The 21,847-nt window shown below is 54.9% G+C and overlaps 1 protein-coding gene across 13 annotated transcripts in view; it reads right to left on the reverse strand.

Moving 5' to 3' along the window:
• IGSF9B (immunoglobulin superfamily member 9B) overlaps nucleotides 1-21,847 on the reverse strand; it is a 44,904-nt gene that overhangs the window by 2,767 nt on the left and 20,290 nt on the right. For 8 of the 13 annotated variants that reach the window (XM_071449607.1, XM_071449606.1, XM_071449601.1 and 5 more), the window contains 10 exons: nucleotides 21,609-21,759; nucleotides 20,358-20,481; nucleotides 17,477-17,652; nucleotides 16,109-16,335; nucleotides 14,583-14,667; nucleotides 13,176-13,337; nucleotides 12,406-12,451; nucleotides 9,447-11,078; nucleotides 1,131-1,252; nucleotides 429-723 (listed from right to left, as the gene is read on the reverse strand). In XM_071449607.1, coding sequence (XP_071305708.1) covers nucleotides 500-723; nucleotides 1,131-1,252; nucleotides 9,447-11,078; nucleotides 12,406-12,451; nucleotides 13,176-13,337; nucleotides 14,583-14,667; nucleotides 16,109-16,335; nucleotides 17,477-17,652; nucleotides 20,358-20,481; nucleotides 21,609-21,759 — 2,949 coding nt within the window. In that variant the 3' untranslated portion in view covers nucleotides 429-499. Of the gene's footprint in view, nucleotides 1-428; nucleotides 724-1,130; nucleotides 1,253-7,891; nucleotides 7,938-8,739; nucleotides 9,069-9,446; nucleotides 11,079-12,405; nucleotides 12,452-13,175; nucleotides 13,338-14,582; nucleotides 14,668-16,108; nucleotides 16,336-17,476; nucleotides 17,653-20,357; nucleotides 20,482-21,608; nucleotides 21,760-21,847 lie in introns of those variants that run through there. The other 5 variants (XM_071449608.1, XM_071449600.1, XM_071449604.1 and 2 more) reach the window with 4 other exon arrangements.

The raw sequence follows: 21,847 nt of genomic DNA on the forward strand, positions 1-21,847 counted from the left end.
ACATCTTTCCTGGGATTATTTGGTCATGTTTTTATCATAATCAGATTCATGGGATTACCAGTTCCCGCCTGGGTTGTTAGGTTCTTGTCACTTAATTACACCCTGTGTCATTCAACTTCTTCTGGCGATTGAGGGCCAGCTGCTCAATCCCACACTTTCCCCCTAAACGCGCGCTGCCGACGCAGATGTCAAAAGCTCCATCCATGCCTTTGAAGCCTAGAGATCTTTTCCAAAACCGAGATGCAACACCCCTCTTCCCACCCCACCCAAACTGTTTGGGGTGGGGGAGAAGTGGATTTGAGGAACACCCAGCCCAAAGCATTCTCCCCAAAGCATCCCCCAGGTCCCCCCAGCTCGTCCCCACCGTGAGCCACCGAACCCCTCAGAGAGGTGACAGCTTAGGGGTGTCCCCCCCTCTTTCCCATCACCTCCATCCCCCCGTGGTGTGACACCAGCTCCCTCCACCGCTCCTGTTCAACCTCCTGGGACCGGCGCTAGGCTAGAGCAGGGTGGCGTGTCCACTGGTGTCATCGTGGTCCACGCTGTTGAGAATGGCTGTCTGGTCTTCAGGGAGCTGCCGGTGGCAGAGGTCGTCCTTCAGCGCTGAGAGCCGGGCGAAGGGGTCCTGACGAGGGTGTCTCTTCTTCTTGCGGAGGCAGACAGCTTCGTCAGGTGACAGTACCTGAGAGCTGGGAGGGTGCTGAACCTGGGAGGCAGAGCCATCTGGGAAGGGGGGAGAGAAGGCAGATGGGACTGGAGCCAGCAGCAGGCAGAGCAGAGCGCTTTGCTTGCTGAAAAAGGGAGGTGACAGCAAGCCTGGCCCTGAACACGCAGCGTGGCAAGAAGGGAAAACGCTGGGCATCAGGGAAAATGAAATTAACACTCAAAATCCAAACAAATGACTAAATATGGGAGATGCATGGAAAGGACTTGGTTTGGAGGAGCAAAGGAGGGACAACCTGCAGGCAAGCAGCCCGGGGAGACATCCCTTTGGGAAGCAGGGAACAAGGGCAGCATCCAGGAACAGGTTTGGAGAACCCCAGTGCTGGAGCCGGCAGGGATCTGCCCAAGCTCTGCTCACAGCAGGACACAGGGAATGCCGTTGGGGACCGTGGGGTCCTCGCACTCACTGGGTTGTTTTCTGGATTTCGAGGAGCCCTTGGATGACTTTTTGGGCTTCTTTATCCGCTGGTATTTCAGAGCTTCGAGCCTCTCAGGTGCAGCAGTGTCCCCGGGCGGAGATGGACGTTTTCTAGGAAGGAAAAGCAGACACGCGCCATCAGCGGCTCCCGGCCACGCTCGGGCCTCTGGGCGTCCCCGGTGGGGGATCGGCCGATCCCAGCTGGCTCTGCCGTGGAAAAGGAAGAGGTGAGAAACCCAGGGCCGAGGGAGCAGGGTCAGCCAGGTGTGCCAGAGCACGGGATGGAGGAAGTGAGGCGTCCCCGCTGTGCCCCTACGTCTCCTCCAGGTTTTCCAGCGGCACCGCGACCCGGCCGGTGCCACATCCAGCGTGGGCATCCCCAGCTCACCTGCCTGCCATGCCAACACTGCTAGACAAAACAGGACGGGGCAGATCCTATGTCCGATAAGGCATTTCTGGGAAGTGATAGGAAACCCCTTGGGATGGAGAGAGAAGAGAAAGAGATAGGCAGAAGCGGCACGGCAGCATCGAGACGGGCACCACGAGCCACCCGGGGCGGACAACACCTGCACCACAAACAGCAGGGAGGCAGGATCCTGCTGGCCCTGCTCCCACAGCCAGAAAAACCAGGGGCCACACAACAGACAGGGACATCAAGGGCACAGACCAACAGAGCTGGGAGAGGTACCTCGTTCCCAGGTCCCTGTGAGAAGCGACAACAGAAATGCGACAGTACAGGAGCATCTGCTCCTGGAACAGCGAGAGGCTGGGAGCTGGAAATGGAAACACTGACAAGGTTTTATTGCAAGGACAAGGAGGACGTTTGCAAAGGGGTGCTTCCTGCAGGAGAGCCAGCAGGTGCAAGGGATAGTTTATCAGCTGTACCCCCTGGGGAGCTCTTCTACAGGAACCAGCTCAAGGTGCAGTATCCTCCCCTTTGCAAAGAGACTTTTTGTTTTATTTCCTTCACTGTACCTGTTTTTCCCATCCAAGGCCTGGAAAGCACGACTGCTGTAGAGAGCAGAGCATTAGAGGAAAACCTTTTCCTTAGGAGAGCGGGCAGTCCAGCTCTTATCTGTAGCACACCCCTTATCTATAGCATCCCCCCCCTTCTTGCTGCTTTCCCATCTCCTTCCCCCTCTCCATTTTACTTCCACGACCCTCCAAGAGTCACCAGCTCCTAATGCCACAGAAGCTATCTGTGGCCATCTGGGATAAACCCAAGCCACTTGCAGACAAGGTGTCCAGAGAAGATTGGAAGCTTCCACAAAGCACCTTTCACTGAGATAAAGCCAACATTTTAAGCCAGGCTCCGATGAGGAAAGAAGATTTAAACCAGCCTGCTGGAACCCTTCAGAGGAGGAGATGATGCTCTTCTGCTCTGACAACTTGGTCACCAGGGATCAGCAACCAAACCTCGTCACAGGAGCCACACAGAGGACAGTGCTGATGGCAGCTCCTGCATCCATCTGTGACCAGGGCAGTGATCAGCAAATCCCACAAGCCACGGGCAGCAGGAGGGCAGGAGGAGACACCTCAGCTGGCTGCATCCGTGCCTTCAGACTCCTGCTGGGGCACAGAACCACCGAGGATGATGTCCCCCTGTCTGTCAGCAAGGTGTGCCCCATCCAGCATTGCAAAAACACCGTGGCTGCTGGCAGGAGCAGCAGGGAAGGGGCGAGGACATGGGCTGGAGCACAGACCCTGCACTCCCGGGCTGTGGTACCAGAGTACACCCACCCACGGAGAGTCTGGAGCTCCTCATCTCCCCTGGGGTCCAGGCAGAGCCTGGCTGGCACTGAAGACACCTGCAGGCTTTTCCCTGTGGGTCCCCATGTGTGCAGAGCACAGTGTGACAGCAGCACTTCCCATCCGACATCCCAAGGGTCTCCAGAGCATTGAAATTTCAGCTGGAGCGCACAGGCAAGGAGCTCCCAGGAGGTTTTTTCCCCTTGGGGAGCAGAAGGGTTTTTGGGTTTTTTTGAAGATGAGTGTGATTGCGAAGCTTCTCAGTTTTGCTGGCAGCACTGGAGAGCACCCAGGGAAGTGCAGCGTGAGGTGAAGAAGCAGCTGAGGCACAGCAGACGCAACAGAAACCCAAACACTGGGCACAGAAAAGCTCATTTTCATGTTTTCACTGGGCACAGAAAAGCTCCTTTTCATGTTTTCCAACGCAACAGAGACGTCAGGGTGCGGAGAGTTCCTGGAGAGCCTCTGTTCCAGCTCCCAGCAGAGCATCACATCAGCCAAAGATGAAGCAGCTCATTAGACATGCCGGGAGTCCCGCTGGCTGGATCCAAGCTTTTCCTCATCCAGAAGACAACGTTTACATTTGCAGAGCTCAAACGCCTTCCCAAGTGCAATCAGCCTCTTGTGAGAGATGCTGCCAGCAGCAGCTCTGCCCTCTGAGCTAAACCAACTGAGCTTCAACCATGCTGGCTGAAGGCAGGACCACAGTGACCCACAGGTCACAGCATGGCACTCCTTGCAGCAATTCCTGCTTGAGTGGCCAATGACAGGCTTTTCCCTCTTACAGCCAACATTCTGTGGGGTGCAGATGAGTTGCATTCCATTAGCAGGTACTTGGCTAATGGTGACTTCAGCTGCTCCAGCTCCATCACCCACAGAGTTCAGGTGTGCCAAGCCCTGGAGAGCAACGAGCTCGGTGATCCTGCCACCATCCTGCCCACCAGCACCTGCCTTCCACCACCTCTTCCCACCACCCAGACAGCTTTTGCCACTGTTATTAAAGCTCAGCCTGTAAAAGTCTCTTTCTCTTTCCACTCTGTTTTCTTTCTAAGAAGAAGCTGTCGTGGCATGCTGACAAAATTAAACAGATTTACATGAGGGATTATGAGGAAATTGCCTGAAGCTCATTTCCACTAGTTCTCCATAATTGAACTCGTATTTATACACACAAACATAAACAGTGAGTGCACTGAACCCATGTGTCACCATAAATACTATCTGACCTCTGGCAAGGAAGGGATACAGAGGACAAAACGATGCTACTCAGCAGCCAAATTTTATCTGCTCTACCCACCCTTTATCTCTTCAAAGGGCGCCAATTCGTCCAAATTAATTTTCATTTTAAGCTCAGCCAAAAGCTTCTTCCTGCCCCCAGAGTTCACATATTGGGCAGCTGCCCACACACAAAGGAGCTCTTGAATACCAACAGATGAGACGTTTAGGGAGGTGGGCGAACTTCTTCTGGAAATTTCAGTGTAGAGCCAAGCAAAGGAGCTTTGAGAAGCCCACGTGAACTCCTGGCACCAACCTTCTGCAAGGCACCACCAACACCTGGAGCAGCAGCTTTCCTCGAGTCTTCAAAGGAAAACCCTTCTGCATGAGCAAGTGTCTGGACTGCATGGACTGGGAGGTACTGGAGAGGCCACAAAGGTACTGAAGGACCTCCAAGAGTCCCAGGGCAGGAAAAGGAAGTAGAGGAGAAGTATCCAGCCCAACACACATCACAGCTGCTCTTCTTCAAATGTCCTTCCATGTACAAAGCAAAGATATGAGGGAGAAGACCCCTGAAATCATCCACTCTGAAAGGGAACCCATATAAAGGAGGGGTCCAGGAGATTCAAGGATACTATAGATAAATTCATATATATTTAGCCTCATGGAGGTCTCAACACACCCTCCCTGTCTCCTCCTCTCCTTGAGCCAAGACATTGACATCCAGGAATAGTTTGGGCATGTTAGAGCATCCACTTGGATAAAGTAGAGTATCCACTTGAAAGGAGCCCACTGTGTCCTTCTACCCTTCATCCTCCTCACATGAAGAGCTCAGTTGTCCTACACAAGGCTCCTGCAAGTCAGAATTCCCACTCTGCTCCGAGGCTGCTGCCTCCATCCCGGAACGCTTCAGCACAAGAGGTGCCAGAGAAACACCGCGGTGACAGCCCCAGGCCAGGGCTGCTGCTGCTGCCAAGGCACCACCAGGAGGGAGGGAGGAAGGGGCTGGTCACAGCAGGGAGCACACCAGAGAAGGGGTGCCCTTCTACAGGTCTGCAGACACCATAACTCATCTACACAACGGACTTCACCACCATGCTGACGGAGAGGAGAGAAGGCGAGGGAAACGGGGCCGGGCTGGACAGGAAGAGGGGGATACAGTCATGGGGAAGGGGAGGGGAGAGAGGAAGATAAATGAAAAACAGGAGTGAGAAAATATATAAGGAAATAAAAGAGACTGAAAAGAAAAATAAAGTAACGATAATAATAATAATAATAATAATAATAATAATAATAATTAAGAAAGAAAAGAAAAACGCACTCAGACAAGCGGACTCACAACTTCTCCAAGCGGAAGGAGGCATGGAACACATGCAGAGGATCAGCACATGGACAGTCTTTAAAGGGGAACCTGTTTTCTTTCAAGCGGGGAGCGAGGGCTGCTGCTCCTCCCGCACGCCTGGCGCCGACGTCCCTTGGTCACTCAACGCTACGCCACTGCCAAGCCCCCCAGCTCCCTGCACTGGCAGGGCTGCCCCGGCAAGGGGGGCCCAGGGAGGCCACCCAGGGCAGGCTGCCGTGCCGAGGGGCAGGGGAGCTTGGTGCCTTGTCTGTGGTTTTTGGGTTTCCCTCTGCAGGGAGACGACAGCCCCCTTTTCCCTGTTCCAAGATGCGCGCTGCATCCTAGGAGAAGATGGGAGAACTCCTTGCCTGGCTCAGTAACTGCATCATTTATCTCTGCTCATCCATAAAAACTACCTGAGCTTCACCTAGCAAAAGCCACCATGCTGCAGCAGGGAGCTCACATGCTGCTTCTCCTTCTCCTCTCAGCTTCCAATGCTGCAATAGAGAAATCTGGCTGGCCTGGTATAAAATCCCTGTGCTCTGCATGCACTGACAATTTTATGACCCCAAATCATCAAGAAATTACTCGGCTGGGCTCTCTGCAGGATTCCTTGCTTATTGAAGTGAGATTTATTCTTCTGGTTTCCCCTTTTTGGGGATAATGACTCTGGAGTTGTCCCTGTGACTGCAGCTCCCAGCAGCATCCTGGAGTAGGACACATGGCTGCTCCCACCCTGCTGGGCAGTGTCACCTGCTCCTCAAAATCCATCAGCCCACGGCAGCCAGCACTGGGGCCAGCCAGGACCTGAGAAAGAGCCACACCAAACTCAGACATGAGCCTGGACTCACCTCTGCTGTGCTAAAGCCATGACTGCTTGTGTCCCTAATGCTGCCAGAGCAGGGAAATGTCACAGAGCAAGAACAAACAGCCACATCCTCTCTGCGGGCTTCCCCATTTCCCAAAAAGGCTGGCACAGCCCAGATCTCACCAAGGCTTGGTGCCAACTTTGCTCCTCACGGGATGCCCTGCTCTGGGATCAGCAAGGAAAAACAGAAGGAGAAGGCAGCCAAGTGCTCAAGAGATTCGGAGGCTCGAACAGGATGGGTTTTGTCATGCCAAGAGGATGGCTCCTCCATGGACCACACACATCCAACACCCCCTCCTCGCCAATCCTGCTCTCCCCACCCCAGGACAACCCTCCAGGTCAGCTGGAGGAATTCCCTTCTCCTGGAAACCTCTCCCTGATTTCTCTAGGCATCCCACCTCTCTCTCATGAGGCTCTTTCCCAGCCCAACAAGGCTCCTCAGGCTGTTGGAGAGAATCAGCCAGAACCTTGACTCTTCCCAACCAAGGCAGCAAAGCTTTACTTTTTGTAAGACCTGCCCTAAGGAAGTTTGGGTATGGCCATGCCTTTAGAAACAGGCCCATCTACAATCCCATCTCTGCTTTCACAACCAGCCTGGCTGATGGCCAAACAGGTCAGTGCTGCCAATCCTCTGGGTCACAAATTAGTATTATCCCATCTGGATTTAGCAGTTTTAGTGATGTTCTTCTGCTTCTAAGGTCTGAAAACCATCTCCAGATTACTCCATCCCAGTTCCAGAAATGCCCATGGCTGTCTAGGAAACCAGCCCCATGAAGGCAGCCCAGGAGGAATTTTCTTGGAAGAGTCTTTCAAGATCTGCTTAGGGCAGATTATTTACAGCTGGGTCAGAAGAAGTCAAAGATTTCTCCAAGGAGTATTTCAGGTATGGAAGGATTTTACCATGACTACACCTGTGGTGGGAAGGAAAAAACACGTTTCTGGCAGCCTGAGACCATAGTTCTGCTGCTGCCAAGCATACAATCCATCTTGGGAGAAAGACTTTTCCCATTTTCTGTGATTGAGGAGACTCGGGAGAAAGAAAACAAATCCAGACTCTGCTGGAAACAAAATTCTCCACGTGCTGGACTGCAGCTGGAGACTGATTTTTGGAGCCCACTCTGAGCAGGCTGTCTGCAGCTGGCAGCTCCAGAGGTGGCTGTTTTTCCTGACTTCAGGGGTTGGCTGTGGGCTCCTCCTGGTTTGGATTATCCAGGACAACCCCACCTCAACACACACCTCCCTAACACCACACAGCCCTCGTGCACCCTGCCAGGGCCAAAAGTGCCACGTGTGTCACCAGCCCCCAAGAAAGGAAAGGTGGCCCAGGGAGACGGCAGCTCGGCTCATCCCAAACCCCAGCCCCGAAGGCAGGGGAGCAGCGTGTGCTGCTGGGAGGGGAAACCCAAAAGCCACAGAGACTGTGCGTCCAGAGGTGTTTCCTAGTGTTTTCACATTCCTTATTCCCCTTTAAAGGAAGAGATGGTATTGGAAAAGCCCCTTCCGTGTCCCCTGTCATGCCCCGCTCCCGGCCACCCTCCACAGCACCCACACCATCCTTTCGGACATGGATCACCCTTACCTATTGAGCTGAGGAGAAGCTTGTCTCGACAACACTGCCCAGATAGCTGAGATTAATCAAAAACAAAGCAGTTATCAACACCCGCAAGGAGCCGAGCTCCGCAACACATCAGCACGTCAACAACTCCAAAGGAAAAAGGAGGGAAAGAAACCAAACTGAAACACAAACGAAACGAGGCTGGAGAAGAAAGGGGGAAAGAAACAGAAGAGAAAGGAAAAGAAGAAACAAAAACGATAATCAACAAAGCGAATGGATACACTGCATAAAAGCACGGACAACAGTGCTGCTCTAACACGGCTCTGTCCTGGAGCTGGCTCTCCTTGGCATGCCCTGCTAGACACATGAACCTGTGACTACATCCCTGACTGCATCGCTCCGTAGCTGGGTTTTCCAGAGGCACACAGAAGTCATTTCAGGCTCATCCAGCTGCTCTCCCTCCCCATCCTCTCTCCCCTGAGCCCTCCTTCCTTCCGTTCAGTGCCGGAGGGATTTGCTAAGGCCATAACGCTTCCAGGTACCAGAGGGCGGGAGTGAAATGCGGAGGGCACTGCGGGGTGAAACGCTGCCTCCCCCCTCCCCAGAACACAGCCTCTCCTCCGAACGCCTCCGACCGCGCCGGCTCCGCGGGGCCGGGAGCCCTGGCCCCCGACTCCTCTCTGCCACAAGCCGGAGGAGGGGGCTCGACCCCACCAGACAAGAAGCCAGAATGAAGCGAGACGAAAGGATGGGACGAAAGCACGGCTACGGGGTCTAAGGTGCTGTGAAAGACGGAAGGAAAGAGGAGAAATAGAGAGAAAGAGAGAGAAAGAGAGAGAGAGAGACGCTTTTGCCTGGAGCAACCCTGGTACCTGGAAAACCAGCCGCTACTGTCTAGTGCAGCCACTTCCCTCTTTAGGGCAGGATCTGAGCGTGCCGGCAGCCTCCCGATCTCCGCTGGGCTTAGTTTATTTTTATTTTTGCTCCTCTCCTGACATGCTGCTGGTGTGGCTAAGTCCTTGATCTCTCCCTGCCCGCGTCCTGGGGCTGCAGCATCCCTTTTGCAGGTGGGGCGGTGACCGTGATAGCTGTTTCTGTCATGCATTAAAGCTCTCTAGACTCCGCGGGAAGGAAGAGGAGGAGGAAGACAGAGGCGCGGCGGCGGCGGCCCTAACGTTCGAAGAAAGCCAAGAGCCAGCAGCTAGAAGAGGAAACAACCTCCAGTGACACCAGGACACTTACCTAAGCGAGCCAGGTCTTTGTACACCTGGTAGACGGCCCGTAGCCCGAGTTCACGGCGCTCCCAGATTCCCAAGGGACCGGGAAGGTCGCCTGCCTAAAACCCAGCGCTCTCGGGCGGCGGCCATGCAACCCGTGCCCGTGGCACCAGCCTCTGCCTAGCAAAGCCCGCGGGACGCCGGTCTCCAAAAGGGATGCTGCAGCGTGCCCAGAGAGACCCTACCAGTTGGGATGGTGATGGCAGGGAGGGAGTCAGAGGGAGCGGGTAAGGCAGGGTGGGGGAAGCCAGGAAGGGGCTGGGAGTGGGGGGGGGTGGTCACCATGGGGCTCACGCACTTACCCTGTGGCGGCTACCGTGGTGGTGGATGTCGGCTCCGGTTGGAGAATCTCCTCGCCAGCCCTCCTTGGAGAAGGGATGTCTCCGAAAACATCCATGGTGTCCACGGGCAGGGAGGAGCCCTGGGAGTTGGAGAAGCCGGTGCCCACGGGGGTGAAGGCGGTGGTCGGTCGGAAGCTGGGGCTGTCCCCACGGCTGCTCGGCGCCGGAGATCCCGTGGAGGACGGCGTGGATTTGCGGGAGAAGCTGACGGCCGCGGGCGGCTGCAGCGTGATCTCCGACACCTCCGCCTGCTGGATGAGCCCCGGGCGGGGCCGGGCGCGGGCAGTCAGCTCCGGGGAGCTGTTGCGGGAGCTCAGGGGACTTTGGGTCAGAGGAGAAAGCCTTGAAGGTTGTAGCACCACCTGATGTAAACTGGGCTCAGCCCTCCTGACCTGCCGAGGGCTGGGCCGAGGTCGGGGTTGGGGCTCGTACCACCTGGTGTCCAGGCTGAATGTGCTTGTGCCGCTGGGGCCGACGGGCTCGGACGGTTCGTGGTAAGGCAACACGGGTATGCCCATACCTTGGCTGGTATGTCTTAGCTGCCCTTGACATCCCATGGGTTGCATAGGTTTGTCCTGCCACTTGGTGGTAGCGGGCACGGAGGATTGACCCCTGCCCGGTGACTTGCCGGTCCAGCTCTTTGGTGCCTCCAGGGGCAGGATGCCCGAGTAGGATGCGGGGACCACCTGGAGGGAGGAGGGTGGTGGCCCCCGAGGAAGGCAGCCCGTGGGCTGGGAGCCCTCGGCCGCCTCGCAGGGCTGGAGCTGGTGGGGGAACGGCGCGGGGGCCAGCTCCAGGCTGCCGAAGGGGAACTCGGCCCTGCCCCAGGGCTCGGGGGACCGGCCCCCTGTGGGGGTCTGGGCCAGGGGCAGCGTGCTGTTGGAGGCATTCTCCCCATTCTCCTCGGGGATGGTGGGGTGTCCGAAGGGCCCCTCGGGGGGCAGCGGTGGGGAGGACATGACTGAGCTCAGCGGGCTGACTTCTGGCATGTAGAAGGGCGGCGGGTCCACCTCCCCGGGGCTGCTGCTGCTGAGGTAACCGTAAAACTGGTGGTGGAAAGCCCGGGGGGCTGGCGGGCGGGCCTGGCCGGTGGCCTGCAGGGCGCCAGGACCCTCCAGCGCCCGGTGGAACCGGGGGCTGTATGCTGGTGGCTGAAGGTAGGACTCCTGGCTGGAGGAGAGAGGGGTGAGCTGGGCTTTCAGGGCGGTCACGGAGGTGGGGACGACGGGGTCGTCGTTCTCCTCGTCCGACTGCCTGAACTCGGGGTACATGTCCGTCTCCTCCACGAAGGGGAAGCCCTCGATCCGCCGTGTCTTCAGGGAGGGCTCCATCTCGGCCGGGTCCATGACGAAGCGTCCGTCCGGCCCGCGGCTGATGAGCTCGATCGGAGTGGTGGCCTCAGCTTCGGCCTCCGCCTTGGAGACGCTGTACTTCTTGCTGCTGATGGCTCGTTTGGTCTTCTTGTAAAGGGAGAGCTCCTTCTCCTTGGTGGGGCTCAGCATCCGCTTGGCCTGAGGGCCCTGGTCATCAGAGGACTCCGAGGGGGGACGGAGCGTGCGGATGCTCTCGGGACTCACCTTGCCGGAAGACAACCTGGACCACAGGGGAGAAAAACCGAGAGAGGGGACGGTCACCTGGGGAGGAAAGGAGCCCTTCCTGCCCAGAAGAACAACTCTGGATCTGGGAAACAAAGTGCTACCAGCTCTCAAAAGAGGAAGAACCTCTGGGAGAAATTGGCAGGGGCTAACCAGGATGGCAGAGTCTCACCAGCGGCAGTGCACAGAATCCCTGCTCCTTGGGAGGGCAGCTCGGAACACTCGGGGCTGAAAGTTCACACCAACACCTTGCAATAAGCTCCACCAACACCCCAACACTTCACAACAAGCTCCACCAAGACCTTGCAACAAGCTCTACAGCCCCACAAGGAAAAAAAGACACACCCAGAGCTCGCTTCCAACTCCTTCTGGGCTTTCTTATGTCCACCTGAGCTATACATGCCCAGGAAAGGCCCTGAGAAGAGGGACATCAGGCAAATGTTCCCTCCCACAGAACTCAGCATCTCACTTGGAGATGCTAACGGATCATTTCAGACCAACTCTTTCTCCCATTATCAACACTCAGACTTTAGGCTGAGCATCTCAAAAGGCAGAGAGCACCAGGACAGTTCCCTCATCCCTATCCAGAAAGCCTTGAACAAACAGGATTGAGAGGCAAAAGACAGCAGATCCAACAGACAGTGCAGGTTATTTCAGAGCAGTGGATGAACTGAAAACAAGTAAGATTCAGATCCACCAGCACCAGGACATTTTCCAATAGTCGAGGAGCCAAAGAATGAGGTGTCCACATCCCAGACTCTTGCACTCCCACCGGGAAGATGCTCCTGCTGATTTGCAGCTACACATGCTTTTGATGGGCTCTGCAAGGAGCTGTGGCTTCTGCAGCACCCCAATCCACCACCTTTGGGCACATGTGGAAAGAGGCTTCAGCAGGGCACTCTTCAGGAGAAAAGATGAATTTCCCAGGAAAAAAAGAGCCAACAGAGAATGACTCAAAAACTACACTGAGCTGGCAGGAAGGACTCCATATGTAGCAGGCTAGTCCTTGTCCTAAGGAGCCTCTTCCAACTGGTGTGGAATTGAGTTCCATCAGCCAACTCCAGCTTTGGAAAGTGTTCACAGATCCAGCGGGGTCATCTCTTAGCTCAGCTTGCTGCATTTGTCCCTGCTGCTTCCTGCTCCAAAGCCCATTTGTCTCTTGTGAACTGCTGTGTTCCCAAAAGTTTAGGGAACACTCAAAAACAACTCATCAGGAGCAACCAAATAAGGATGAGACATTTCCATTCAAGCTTTGCAATGACTGTAGGAGGGAGGCACCTTGAAGACCCTCACAGCCTGGTGCCACAGCTAAGACAGATACTTACGGGGACTCCAAACTCTTCCTGCAGTGGGTTATCGAGAGAGGAGGGTCTGGAAGAGAATAAAAAGGGGAAAGAAGAGAGAACGCTGAGGAGGCGCAACACGACAGAGACAAGACACACTCAACATCACGACAACAAAAGACACTCAACAAGAGGCCAAGGTTTCATTGCTCCAGTGCTTTAATGGTTGCTGACAACAAACAGCTCCCGTCACAGGGTCCTGCCCGTCCTGCTGCCACAGCCCCGCAGGCTGGAGGAGACGGAGCCACTTCCCTGCCCTCTCCAGCTCCCCAGCCGCCCTTTTCCCTACCAGCCACTCCTGCATGGAGGCTGCAGTCCCAGCTTTTGGGAAACACAGCAGCAGGGTCTCCTTTGGGGTCTTCTCTAGCCCAGCACTGCCCGCTCCATGCTGGGAGCAGCTGGAGAACCCAGCTCCAGGGTGACCTGGAGCAGGTGAGCAGTGCCCCCCGTCTGTATCCCAGAGGACAGCCCAGCCTAAACCCCCGGCTCTAGGAGTTATCACCGCGTGGGAGAGCTCCCTCGGAATTCCCAGGCTAGTTTCTCTGGCGCCTCTTCACCCACCCTGCCTCTCCCGCTCCCGACCGCGGGCGCTTTCAGGCACAGCCGAGGGAGGAAGTCAGGGCTTCACCTGAGGACGCGCACGGACGAAGAAGAGACAGACAGGGAAGAAGGTTACGACCACAACACAACCAGGGGGCAGAAACGAGGGGGAGACAGGAAGGAGGGAGGAAGCGCACCGGGAATGGACTCACCTTTCTTGCGCTTGAGCTTGCGTTTGCGTTGCTTGTTGACGAAGCAGGCGGCGAGTGTGCTGAAGAGGATGGCAGCAGCCAGGAAGCAGATGGTGGCAACGATGCCAGCCAGCACCGGGCGGGCTAGGCCCTCGTCCGTCAGGTCAGGCTGAGGAAAAACATCTGGGGAAAAACACAGTTCAGTGTTACACGTGCTGCCTTCCCCAGGGAGCTGCCACAGCGTGGAGGCAGTGATAGCCTGCAGGAATGATAATCTCTGTAAAGACCCTGCTTCCAAGCCAGCCCACCCAGGGAGAACAATCAGTGCTGCTTCAAGGCCAAGGGAGTTGGGGATCTCACACCAGATCACAGAATCATAAAATAGTTTAGGTTGGGAAGGGCTGTTTAAGGCTGTCTAGCAGGGACATCTTCAACTAGATCAGACTGCCCAAACCAACCTGATAAACCTTTCTGTGTTAGCTGGTGGACATCCAGGGAAGAAGCCTCCACACCAAACAAATACATACGAACACACACAACTGCAGCAAACCTGCAGTCTCCTCCTGGCTGAATAACCTGCTGCAGCAGCACAAGGCATTTCAACCTCTTTGTCAGGGCTTCATTTCAGCATTCCAATGAAAACTGGGCTGCAAACCCTTTGCTCAACAGGAGCACGTGTGAAGCCCCAGCAGACCTCAGCTGTGAGCACGTGCAGATGTGCACCCTGCACACCTCGGTGCTCCTGCCGTGTGCCATATCCAGCATCAGCGCATTCCCCCACGGAGCTTTCAGCCTGGCAGAACAGCTGCCTGGGGCCGGGCACCTGCCAAACCCCATCAGAAAACCTGGGCGTGAGGAGCAAGGGCAGCGAGCAGGGAGGCTGCAGCAAGCTCTCCTCACCACACCGGCACCACATGGGGGCAGAGAGAGACCGCGGCATCGCAGCACAGCCGAGCCGGCTTTTCCACGACAGCCAGAAAATCCGGGCTCGCCCCATCCCCATCCCTTCCTGCTGCCCTCGCCTTCCCAGCGCCATCACAACCCTGCTCCGCCTGCCCCTGGCTCGAGGAGCATTCTCAGCGCTGCATGTGCAGGGAGAACACGCACGAACTGCAGCACGTTGCAGCCTCCCTGCTTGCAAAGCCCTTTTCCCTGTGGACTCTGCACTGCAGTGCTACGTTTCCCTCTCTCCACCTTTCATTCCCGCTCCCCGGCTGCGCCAGTGCCCGCTCGGAGCTTTGTTCTCCAGGCTCGCCGCAGAGCCGGGGCGGGCTGGGCTCGGCGATGCTCCGGGGATTTGTCCTCACCTGCTCCCATCGGGGCAGCCTGGGGTCAGCTCAGCACAGCCATGACAGCCCTGCACCCCTCCCTCAGCCCAGCTCACAGCCCCACAGCCAGGGGGAGAAGAGGAGAGGAGCCAGCCCTCACCTGTGCTGGACACGCCAGCGACGTTGCTGGGTTCGCTGATGAGATCCTGCATGACCGCCAGCACGCGGAACTCGTACCAGGTGTCCTGCAACGCCAAACACACCTGTCAGGGCCCCCACACAGCCTCCAGCCTTACCAGAACCTCCAACATCCCCATAAAACCTGTTGGGATCTCTCGCTGCTAAGAGTGACCCCGAGAAAAGTGTCAAAGTCTCTTTTCCCAGCCCGGCATTTGAAGAAGGAGTCGGGGCTCTTAATTTCTTGGTCCCAAAGTTGTTTCTGGTTCTTTATCTATAAAATTCTTTGTCCTGTCCTGCTGAGGTCTGCTTAGCAATCTGCCTGCCCCCAGGGCGGTGTTATGGCTTTATACTAAAAACTACCTGTACAATGTTTACAATTACTTTCCAATACCTATCACCTATGTTAGACTGTGAGCTTCTACTCTAAACCAATCTAAAAGTGTCAACATCACAGCAGAAGATGGAGGCCAAGAAGAAGAAGGAGAAAGGCAGGACATGCCCAGATCCCTCCATCTTGCCCTCTGAACCCCCATTCTAGAAAACCCCAAAATCTACTTTTTCACCTTGTGATAAATTCACTATTATTCTACTTAATTTTTTGTGGCGTGCAGATCTTATCTAAGGTTGGTAACTTGCTCCACGGGTCATAATCAAATCCACAGGGGCATCTTGGGCTCTGTGCCAGGGTCTCTGAGCCCCCTGGCAGGGGTCTTGGCTGCTCAGGACAGCCAGAGGGATGTCCTGGGTTCCGACAAAAACCCTCTAACAACACCTTTTTAATGTTAGCAAGCCAGGCTTTTATCCTTGCCCAGGGGGTGTGTGGCCATTTTGTGTGGTCAACCAAAATTCTGGCCTCCACCCAGGCACAGATACAAAACTTTTTCATCTATTTATACGCTTTCATCAAACAAAAATTATTGTTCATTGGTTCCAAATGACACAATTCTCTTTCATTAATTCGTATTCTATCCTCTATTGGTTATCGATTTCTCGCTTCTTATGCTAATTAGTGCATATTTTTAGTATCTTTTTCCTCCTGTAGGGACTTTCTAATGTACACTGAGACTTTGTTAGTCTCTTTAGCTTCTGCTTTCTGCAAAATGTCCTTGTGGTCCATTAATCCTACATTCCAACCTCAACAACACATCCTTCTCTCCCAGGTTTTGTTCATTGAAGCATATCAGAGTGGCTTTAGTAAAACTTTAAGTCTCAGTCATTTTCTCAAGCTGTGTTCCTACAGAAGTAGCTTATAACAACTTTATACAAATGCTGGCTAAGAGTAATTGAAGAGTAACACACTATTTATCATTTTTATGCATATTGATTGTGATTACTTAATACCATTAATTAAAATTATTAAAGCGTTCTATCTTGCCCAGCTCCTTGATCAAGCCACTCCAAAACTTCCCCGGAGCTGCAGCAGATGGTGCAACATTATCACAGAGCCATGAAGGCTGGAAAAGATCACCCCGTTGGGCTTGGTGTGGGCAGCCAGCCCCTGCTCACCTGGGACAAGTCCTTGGCGAAGAACTCGCTCTCGGAGCCCGGGATGCCGTCATCCAGGATCTCCCACTTCTCCGCCACGCGGAACTCCATGATGTAGCGGTCGATGGGGAAGCTGTGGTTGGCGGGAGGGAGCCACGACAGGAGGACGCCTTGCTGTGTCCGGTTGGCTGTTAGGCACCTCGGTGGGGTAACCAACACCAGAGGCTCTGGAGTTGTTACAGGGAATGCTGGGGGCAGAGCAGAAGGGACAGGGACACCTCTGAGTTGGGGCAGGGCAAGCGCAGGAGATTCTCTTCCACCCGTGCCCCCAGCAGCAGCAGAAGTGTGGGAATCCACCAGATCAGAGGGGTTTTGGGAAAGCTGCAAAAGGCAGGCCTCAGAGACAGCAGAACTGTGATTGGAGCTAAGCAGCAGCCATGAGATAGGTCAGCAGAAAAATTATTTAAAAAGTAGAAAAGCAAGGACAAATAGAACAATGGTCTGTGTATTAACGCTTGTCTAGAATAACTCTCTAAGCTACAGAAAGTTTATCTAGCAAGATACTAGGAAGTTTGAAGCTTAATAATGGAGCTCTGTACATTGTGTTTTAAGGCTTACAAGTAGGTATTATATTCAAAATAAGCAAGCATTGCTTTAACCACAGGTACGTGTGCTTATGGTGGTTGGATAGCACTACTGCCAATGTGCTTTTGCTTTGTGTGATTGGTCAAAAAACTTATAAAGTGAGTTGTAACATTAAGTTCTTGGTCTGCTGCCTGAGATGTGAGCTGGTGGCATCTTCCCATTGTCATAACCATGTAATGAGACTGATGCTGGAAAATAAAACAGCTCAAGGCACGTTCCACAGCAGTCCTGTCCTGTTTGTGATTTGTACATACACCCCTGGCCGGCGATAGGAAGGACCACTGTGGCTGTTCCCACATTCCAGGAGTTTAGGGCACCTCTTGGGAGTCTGGTCTCTTATCACAGAAATAGAAAAGTGGATTTTCAAAAGGCACTGGACTAATGAGGCCATGACTCCAGGTCTTCCTGCTTCCTCCCACCACCACCTGAGAGCCCAAAGGCTCTGAGCTCTAACAAGTGATCTCGTGCTCTATTAATACCTCCTGATCCCAGCTGAACTTAAGGAAGATCTGAAAGGTGACTGGCACAGTACAGCTCCCCCATGCTGTCTCTCAGGATAAGCCTTCCAAAGCCTCGTGCATCCACCAAAATCTGCAAGCTTCATCCAGGACCCTCCACAAACTATCCCCTACATGGCTGGAAACCATTGCTGATGATGTTCATCTCCATTTCCAACAGACAGGAAACATGGAGAAGGCAACACAGAGCTCCCAGATCCCTCCCCTGTTCCCAAGGAGGACTTACCTAGAGTGTTCACAGTGACCACCTCACTGAAGGAGCTGGTGCCCAGCTTGTTTTGAGCCAAGACACTGAACTGGTAGGCAGTCTCTGGTTCCAAGGTATCCACCAGCAGCCAGCTGGAACCAGCTGGCACAGGGAGAGACAGCCAGTCATGGGGTCCAAACTGGGCTCTCTTCATCCTGCCAAGAGAAAAGGGAGCATCCTCAGGGGAAGGTGTCTTTGACAGGGAGGACAGAGAGGCAGCATTAACTTCTTATGCAAAAATGGAGCTTTCCTGAGCGATGGTTTGGTTTGACAGCAGTGATGTGGATGGACATGGGGCAGCCACTCACCACCCACGAGATGGCAGAGGACACCATGCCCTGGTGTCCCACCAGCTCTCAGGGGCACTGCCACGAGCTCTCCCCTCTGCCCTGAGCTGGGCCAGGGATAACAGCAGTGCCAACAGCCCCGCTCTGACGTGATCTTCCCATGGGCAAAAGTGGGAGCTGGAGCATTTTGGTGAGTGCTGCAAAGGGAACGGCTGACGCAGGAGACAGGCCCTGTTCCCATTTATACCTCGACATCTCCTGAGCCAGAGCCAAGTTCTCCCTCAGCTGTAGCCCTGTACATGTCATCCCACGAGAGACATTTAACTAAATCCCCATCTCTGCCACATTTGCACAAGTCGGGGGCTGCCAGCACAGCCTGGGGCACCACTCAGGGTTTGGCAGAGCAGCAGAGGCACTGGCAGGGAGTGCAGGACAGAACCTTTCTGCTGGGGTCTAACCAGAACCCCAAGGTGAAAAATGCCCCCAGAGCCATCCCAGTGCCACCTCCAGAAGCCATTAATCCCACCAGGATCCCACATCCCAAAGCAGCACCACTGCATGACTACCATACTGCTCGTGTTAGAAGATGTTTTAGGGAGTCTGAGCCCTCAGCTGCAGGTTTTGGTGGTGTCCTTGGAAAATTTGGGAAGGATTGGTGCAGATGGTCTGTCCTGCACAGGTAAGGGGGCACATCTGCAGTTACCAGCACACAGCCAGGTGAATCCACCCAGCAGGAAAAGATGGAGGAAAGAGAAATACTGCTGCTGTCCAGGGAGCAGAAAGTGAGGCAGAGAAGCAGCAGCAAGCCATGGAAACGAGCAGGTCTGTGGAGAGCCATGCATGTGCTGTGTGCCTCTGCCAAACCCAGGGAAAGCCTCTGGAACACTGCAGCTCCAGCTGGGACTGCAGATCCCAGCAGCCCCTCCACTCTGGCAGAGGCAGGAGGGCAGCAGGGCAGCCCCTCTCCTGGGCAGTCTCCCTGCAGTGTTTAATCCCACTGCCCTCACATCCCTCCTTCCTGGCACTGCTGCAGGCAGGGACACACGAGAGAGGGGCTGAGGGTGGGGAAAGCAGGGGGTAAATGCAGCACTGAACTGGGAGAACCCCCTGGCTGAGGGAGGACGTGGTGCAGCTGGGATGCTGTGCTGGCCCTGGCCACCCTGGGGACAGGGGTTTGCATTTCCAGCCTCAACAAAGGCAGAGGCAGGAGGAGAGCACGAATCCAGAGAAAATGGAGCCTTGTTTTGCTCAAGCATCCCACAGCCACAGCAGGGAGGAAAGCACATGGATGGCACTCTGGATGGCACTGCATGAGCCAGCTGTGCCCCAGATGCCCCGGATGCCCAGGGAACAGCACATCCCCCAGGGATCACACCCTAGGGTCAGGGCAAGGCAGGTCACTGCCTCCCTATCCTGAGTCCCCACAGCTCCCTGTGAATTCCTTAATGCAAGCTTGGTGCAAACACCCTTCCCTGATGGCTGCTCTCTCCCTGTGGAGTCTGGAAGAGCCACGAGGAGGCAGGAATCTGAGAGTGGCTTGCAGAGCAAGAGCAGCAGCAGCTGCTGATGCAGCCAGAGCAGAGAGGTTTAACCACTCCTTCCCAAGGACATTTTCATCAAAGCAAGGTCTGCACTGCTCAGCTTGCTCCCTCATTTCCCCTCTCTCTGTTCAATCCATTCCTTCTTTCCATCTCCAGACAGACAGCCCAGCCTCAGGCTGGAGCAGAGCAGAAATCATTACAGGCAGCATCTCCCTCTCTCCTCTCTATCAGCAGCCTCCATCAGGGCAAATTAAGGCAAGGAAAGAAGGAGAGAGCGAGAGGAAAGGCTGAAGAATGCCAGCCCAGGCCTGGAAAGGGAACACATCACCCCCTCCACATTTCCAAGGATGATTCTTTATAAGAAGATGACAACAGCAGAGCCCAAAGTAAACCCCAGCCCTGCTGCAGCTACATTTCTCCCTCCCCTGCCCCAGGGGAAAGGCACAGGGCTGAGCCTGGCCCTGCTGCAGGAAGGTGGGATGCACCTGGGTGCTGGGAGCACAGGAGCTATGGGAGCAAAGCCCCAGTGCCAGGATCTCACAGTGGCTGGTCATGATCTCAGCTGGGATTTAACCACCCCCAGGGAGCCACAGAGCAAGGAGAGAACATTTCTGCTTAGTCACAGCTCTTCCAGGACACACTCTCTAAAGGTTGCATTTTCCATCCTCTCCCTGGCTGTTAAGCCTCATAAACAGTTTATCATGAAATTAGATGCCAGAGGCACAGCTACACGAATGCAAAGCATCTCCTGTGTACCACAAGCAGAGTAAAACCTGCTGGGGCAGACAGAGGCAGTGGCCAGCACAGAAGGGAGAGGAAATACAGGAACTGCACGATCCCACCACCACCACCACCACCACCCATCTGTCGGAGGAGCCCTGAGGGAGCTCAGCCCTGCAAGGCCCACGGGCACAGAGCTGGGCACAGAGCTGGGCACACCACCCTCCCCACCCTCCTCCCCCCGGCTGCTCCAAGCTCGGGTCGGCTAGGAAGGAAAAGAAGCAGAGAGCAAAGCATGCCAGGATGACTCACAGAGGGCCGTACCAAACTGAGAAAGTCTGCTCGTATCCACCGTCATAGCCGGGCTCCCAGGACACGTTGGCTGAGGTCATGGCGGCCACCACGTGCACGCTGGTCGGGGCGTGAGGGCTTGTCCCTGCACAGAGAGGGGACAGCTCAGAGGGGAGCAGCACCACGGCTGCAGGGGTCTTCCCCCAAAACACGGCCTGAGGGGACTCCTCTTGCACCAAGCCAATGGCTGTCACAGACATCTTTTATGGAAAAGCCTTTCCTTAGGATTTTTCCTCCTGAGAAGCTGAGAGGCCTCAGGAACAACATGTAAACAATGGTTATCTGCTGCTGTGGAATGCAACAGGTGGGTCTGTGATTGGCCTCATGTGGTTGTTGCTAATTAATGGCCAATCACAGCCCAGCTGTCTCAGACCCTCTGTCTGAGCCACAAGCCTTTGTTATTCATTCTTTCTTTTTCTATTCTTAGCCAGCCTTCTGAGGAAATCCTTTCTTCTATTCTTTTAGTATAGCTTTAATATAATTTATATCATAAAATAATAAATCAAGCCTTCTGAAACATGGAGTCAGATCCTCGTCTCTTCCCTCTTCCTCGGACCCCTGTGAACACGGTCACAAATGGCCAAGGCCATTTCTGCTGGAAATGGCAGAGGGCAGGTGGCCATAACAGCACAGAGAAAGGCAACTCCAGCAGGAAATAACATTTAAAGGAGACACTGCTCTTAGAATCATAGAGTGGTTTGGGTTGGAAGGAATTTGAAGGGACAGCTCCTCAAACTCTCCTGACATGGGCAGGGACACCTTCCAGTAGACCAGGTTGCTCCAAGCCCTGTCCAACGTGACCTTGAACACTTCCAGAGATGGGGCAGCCACAGCTTCTGTGCCAGGGCCTCACCACCCTCAAAGGGAGGAATTTCTTCCCAATATCATAGAGTGGTTTGGGTTGGAAGGAACTTGAAGGGACAGCTCCTCAAACCCTCCTGACATGGGCAGGGACACCTTCCAGTAGACCCCATTGCTCCAAGCCCTGTCCAATGTGACCTTGAACACTTCCAGAGATAGGGCAGCCACAGCTTCTGCGCCAGGGCCTAACCACCCTCAAAGGGAGGAATTTCTTCCCAATATCCCATCTAAACCACCCGTCTCTCAGCTTAAAGCCACTCCCCCTTGTCCTGTCCCCTGTGGGGAGCATGCCCACCTCCTGCCTTGCCCGGGGGGCTCTCCCCAGGCCCCTTTTTCCCCCCCTGCCCGTACCTACGACGGTCAGGTGGGTGCTGGCAGTAATGCTCGCGACGATGTTGGTGGCGACGCACTCCCACTCGCCGTGGTCGTCCTTGCCGAGGGAGCGGATCTGCAGGGTCCCGCCGGGCAGCGTGTTGTGCTTGCTCCTGCTGGGCTTCCCTACCTTGGGCAGGGAGCGGGGTGGGGGGAGCCAGGCAAAGAGAGAAAGAACAGGACTCAGCAGCGGGCGGTGGGGCAGGGCGAGGCGGCGG

Source organism: Agelaius tricolor, unplaced genomic scaffold, assembly GCF_023055355.1.
Source record: "Agelaius tricolor isolate 1412-34295 unplaced genomic scaffold, bAgeTri1.0.p SCAF_29, whole genome shotgun sequence".
Classification (NCBI taxonomy): Eukaryota; Metazoa; Chordata; class Aves; order Passeriformes; family Icteridae; genus Agelaius; species Agelaius tricolor.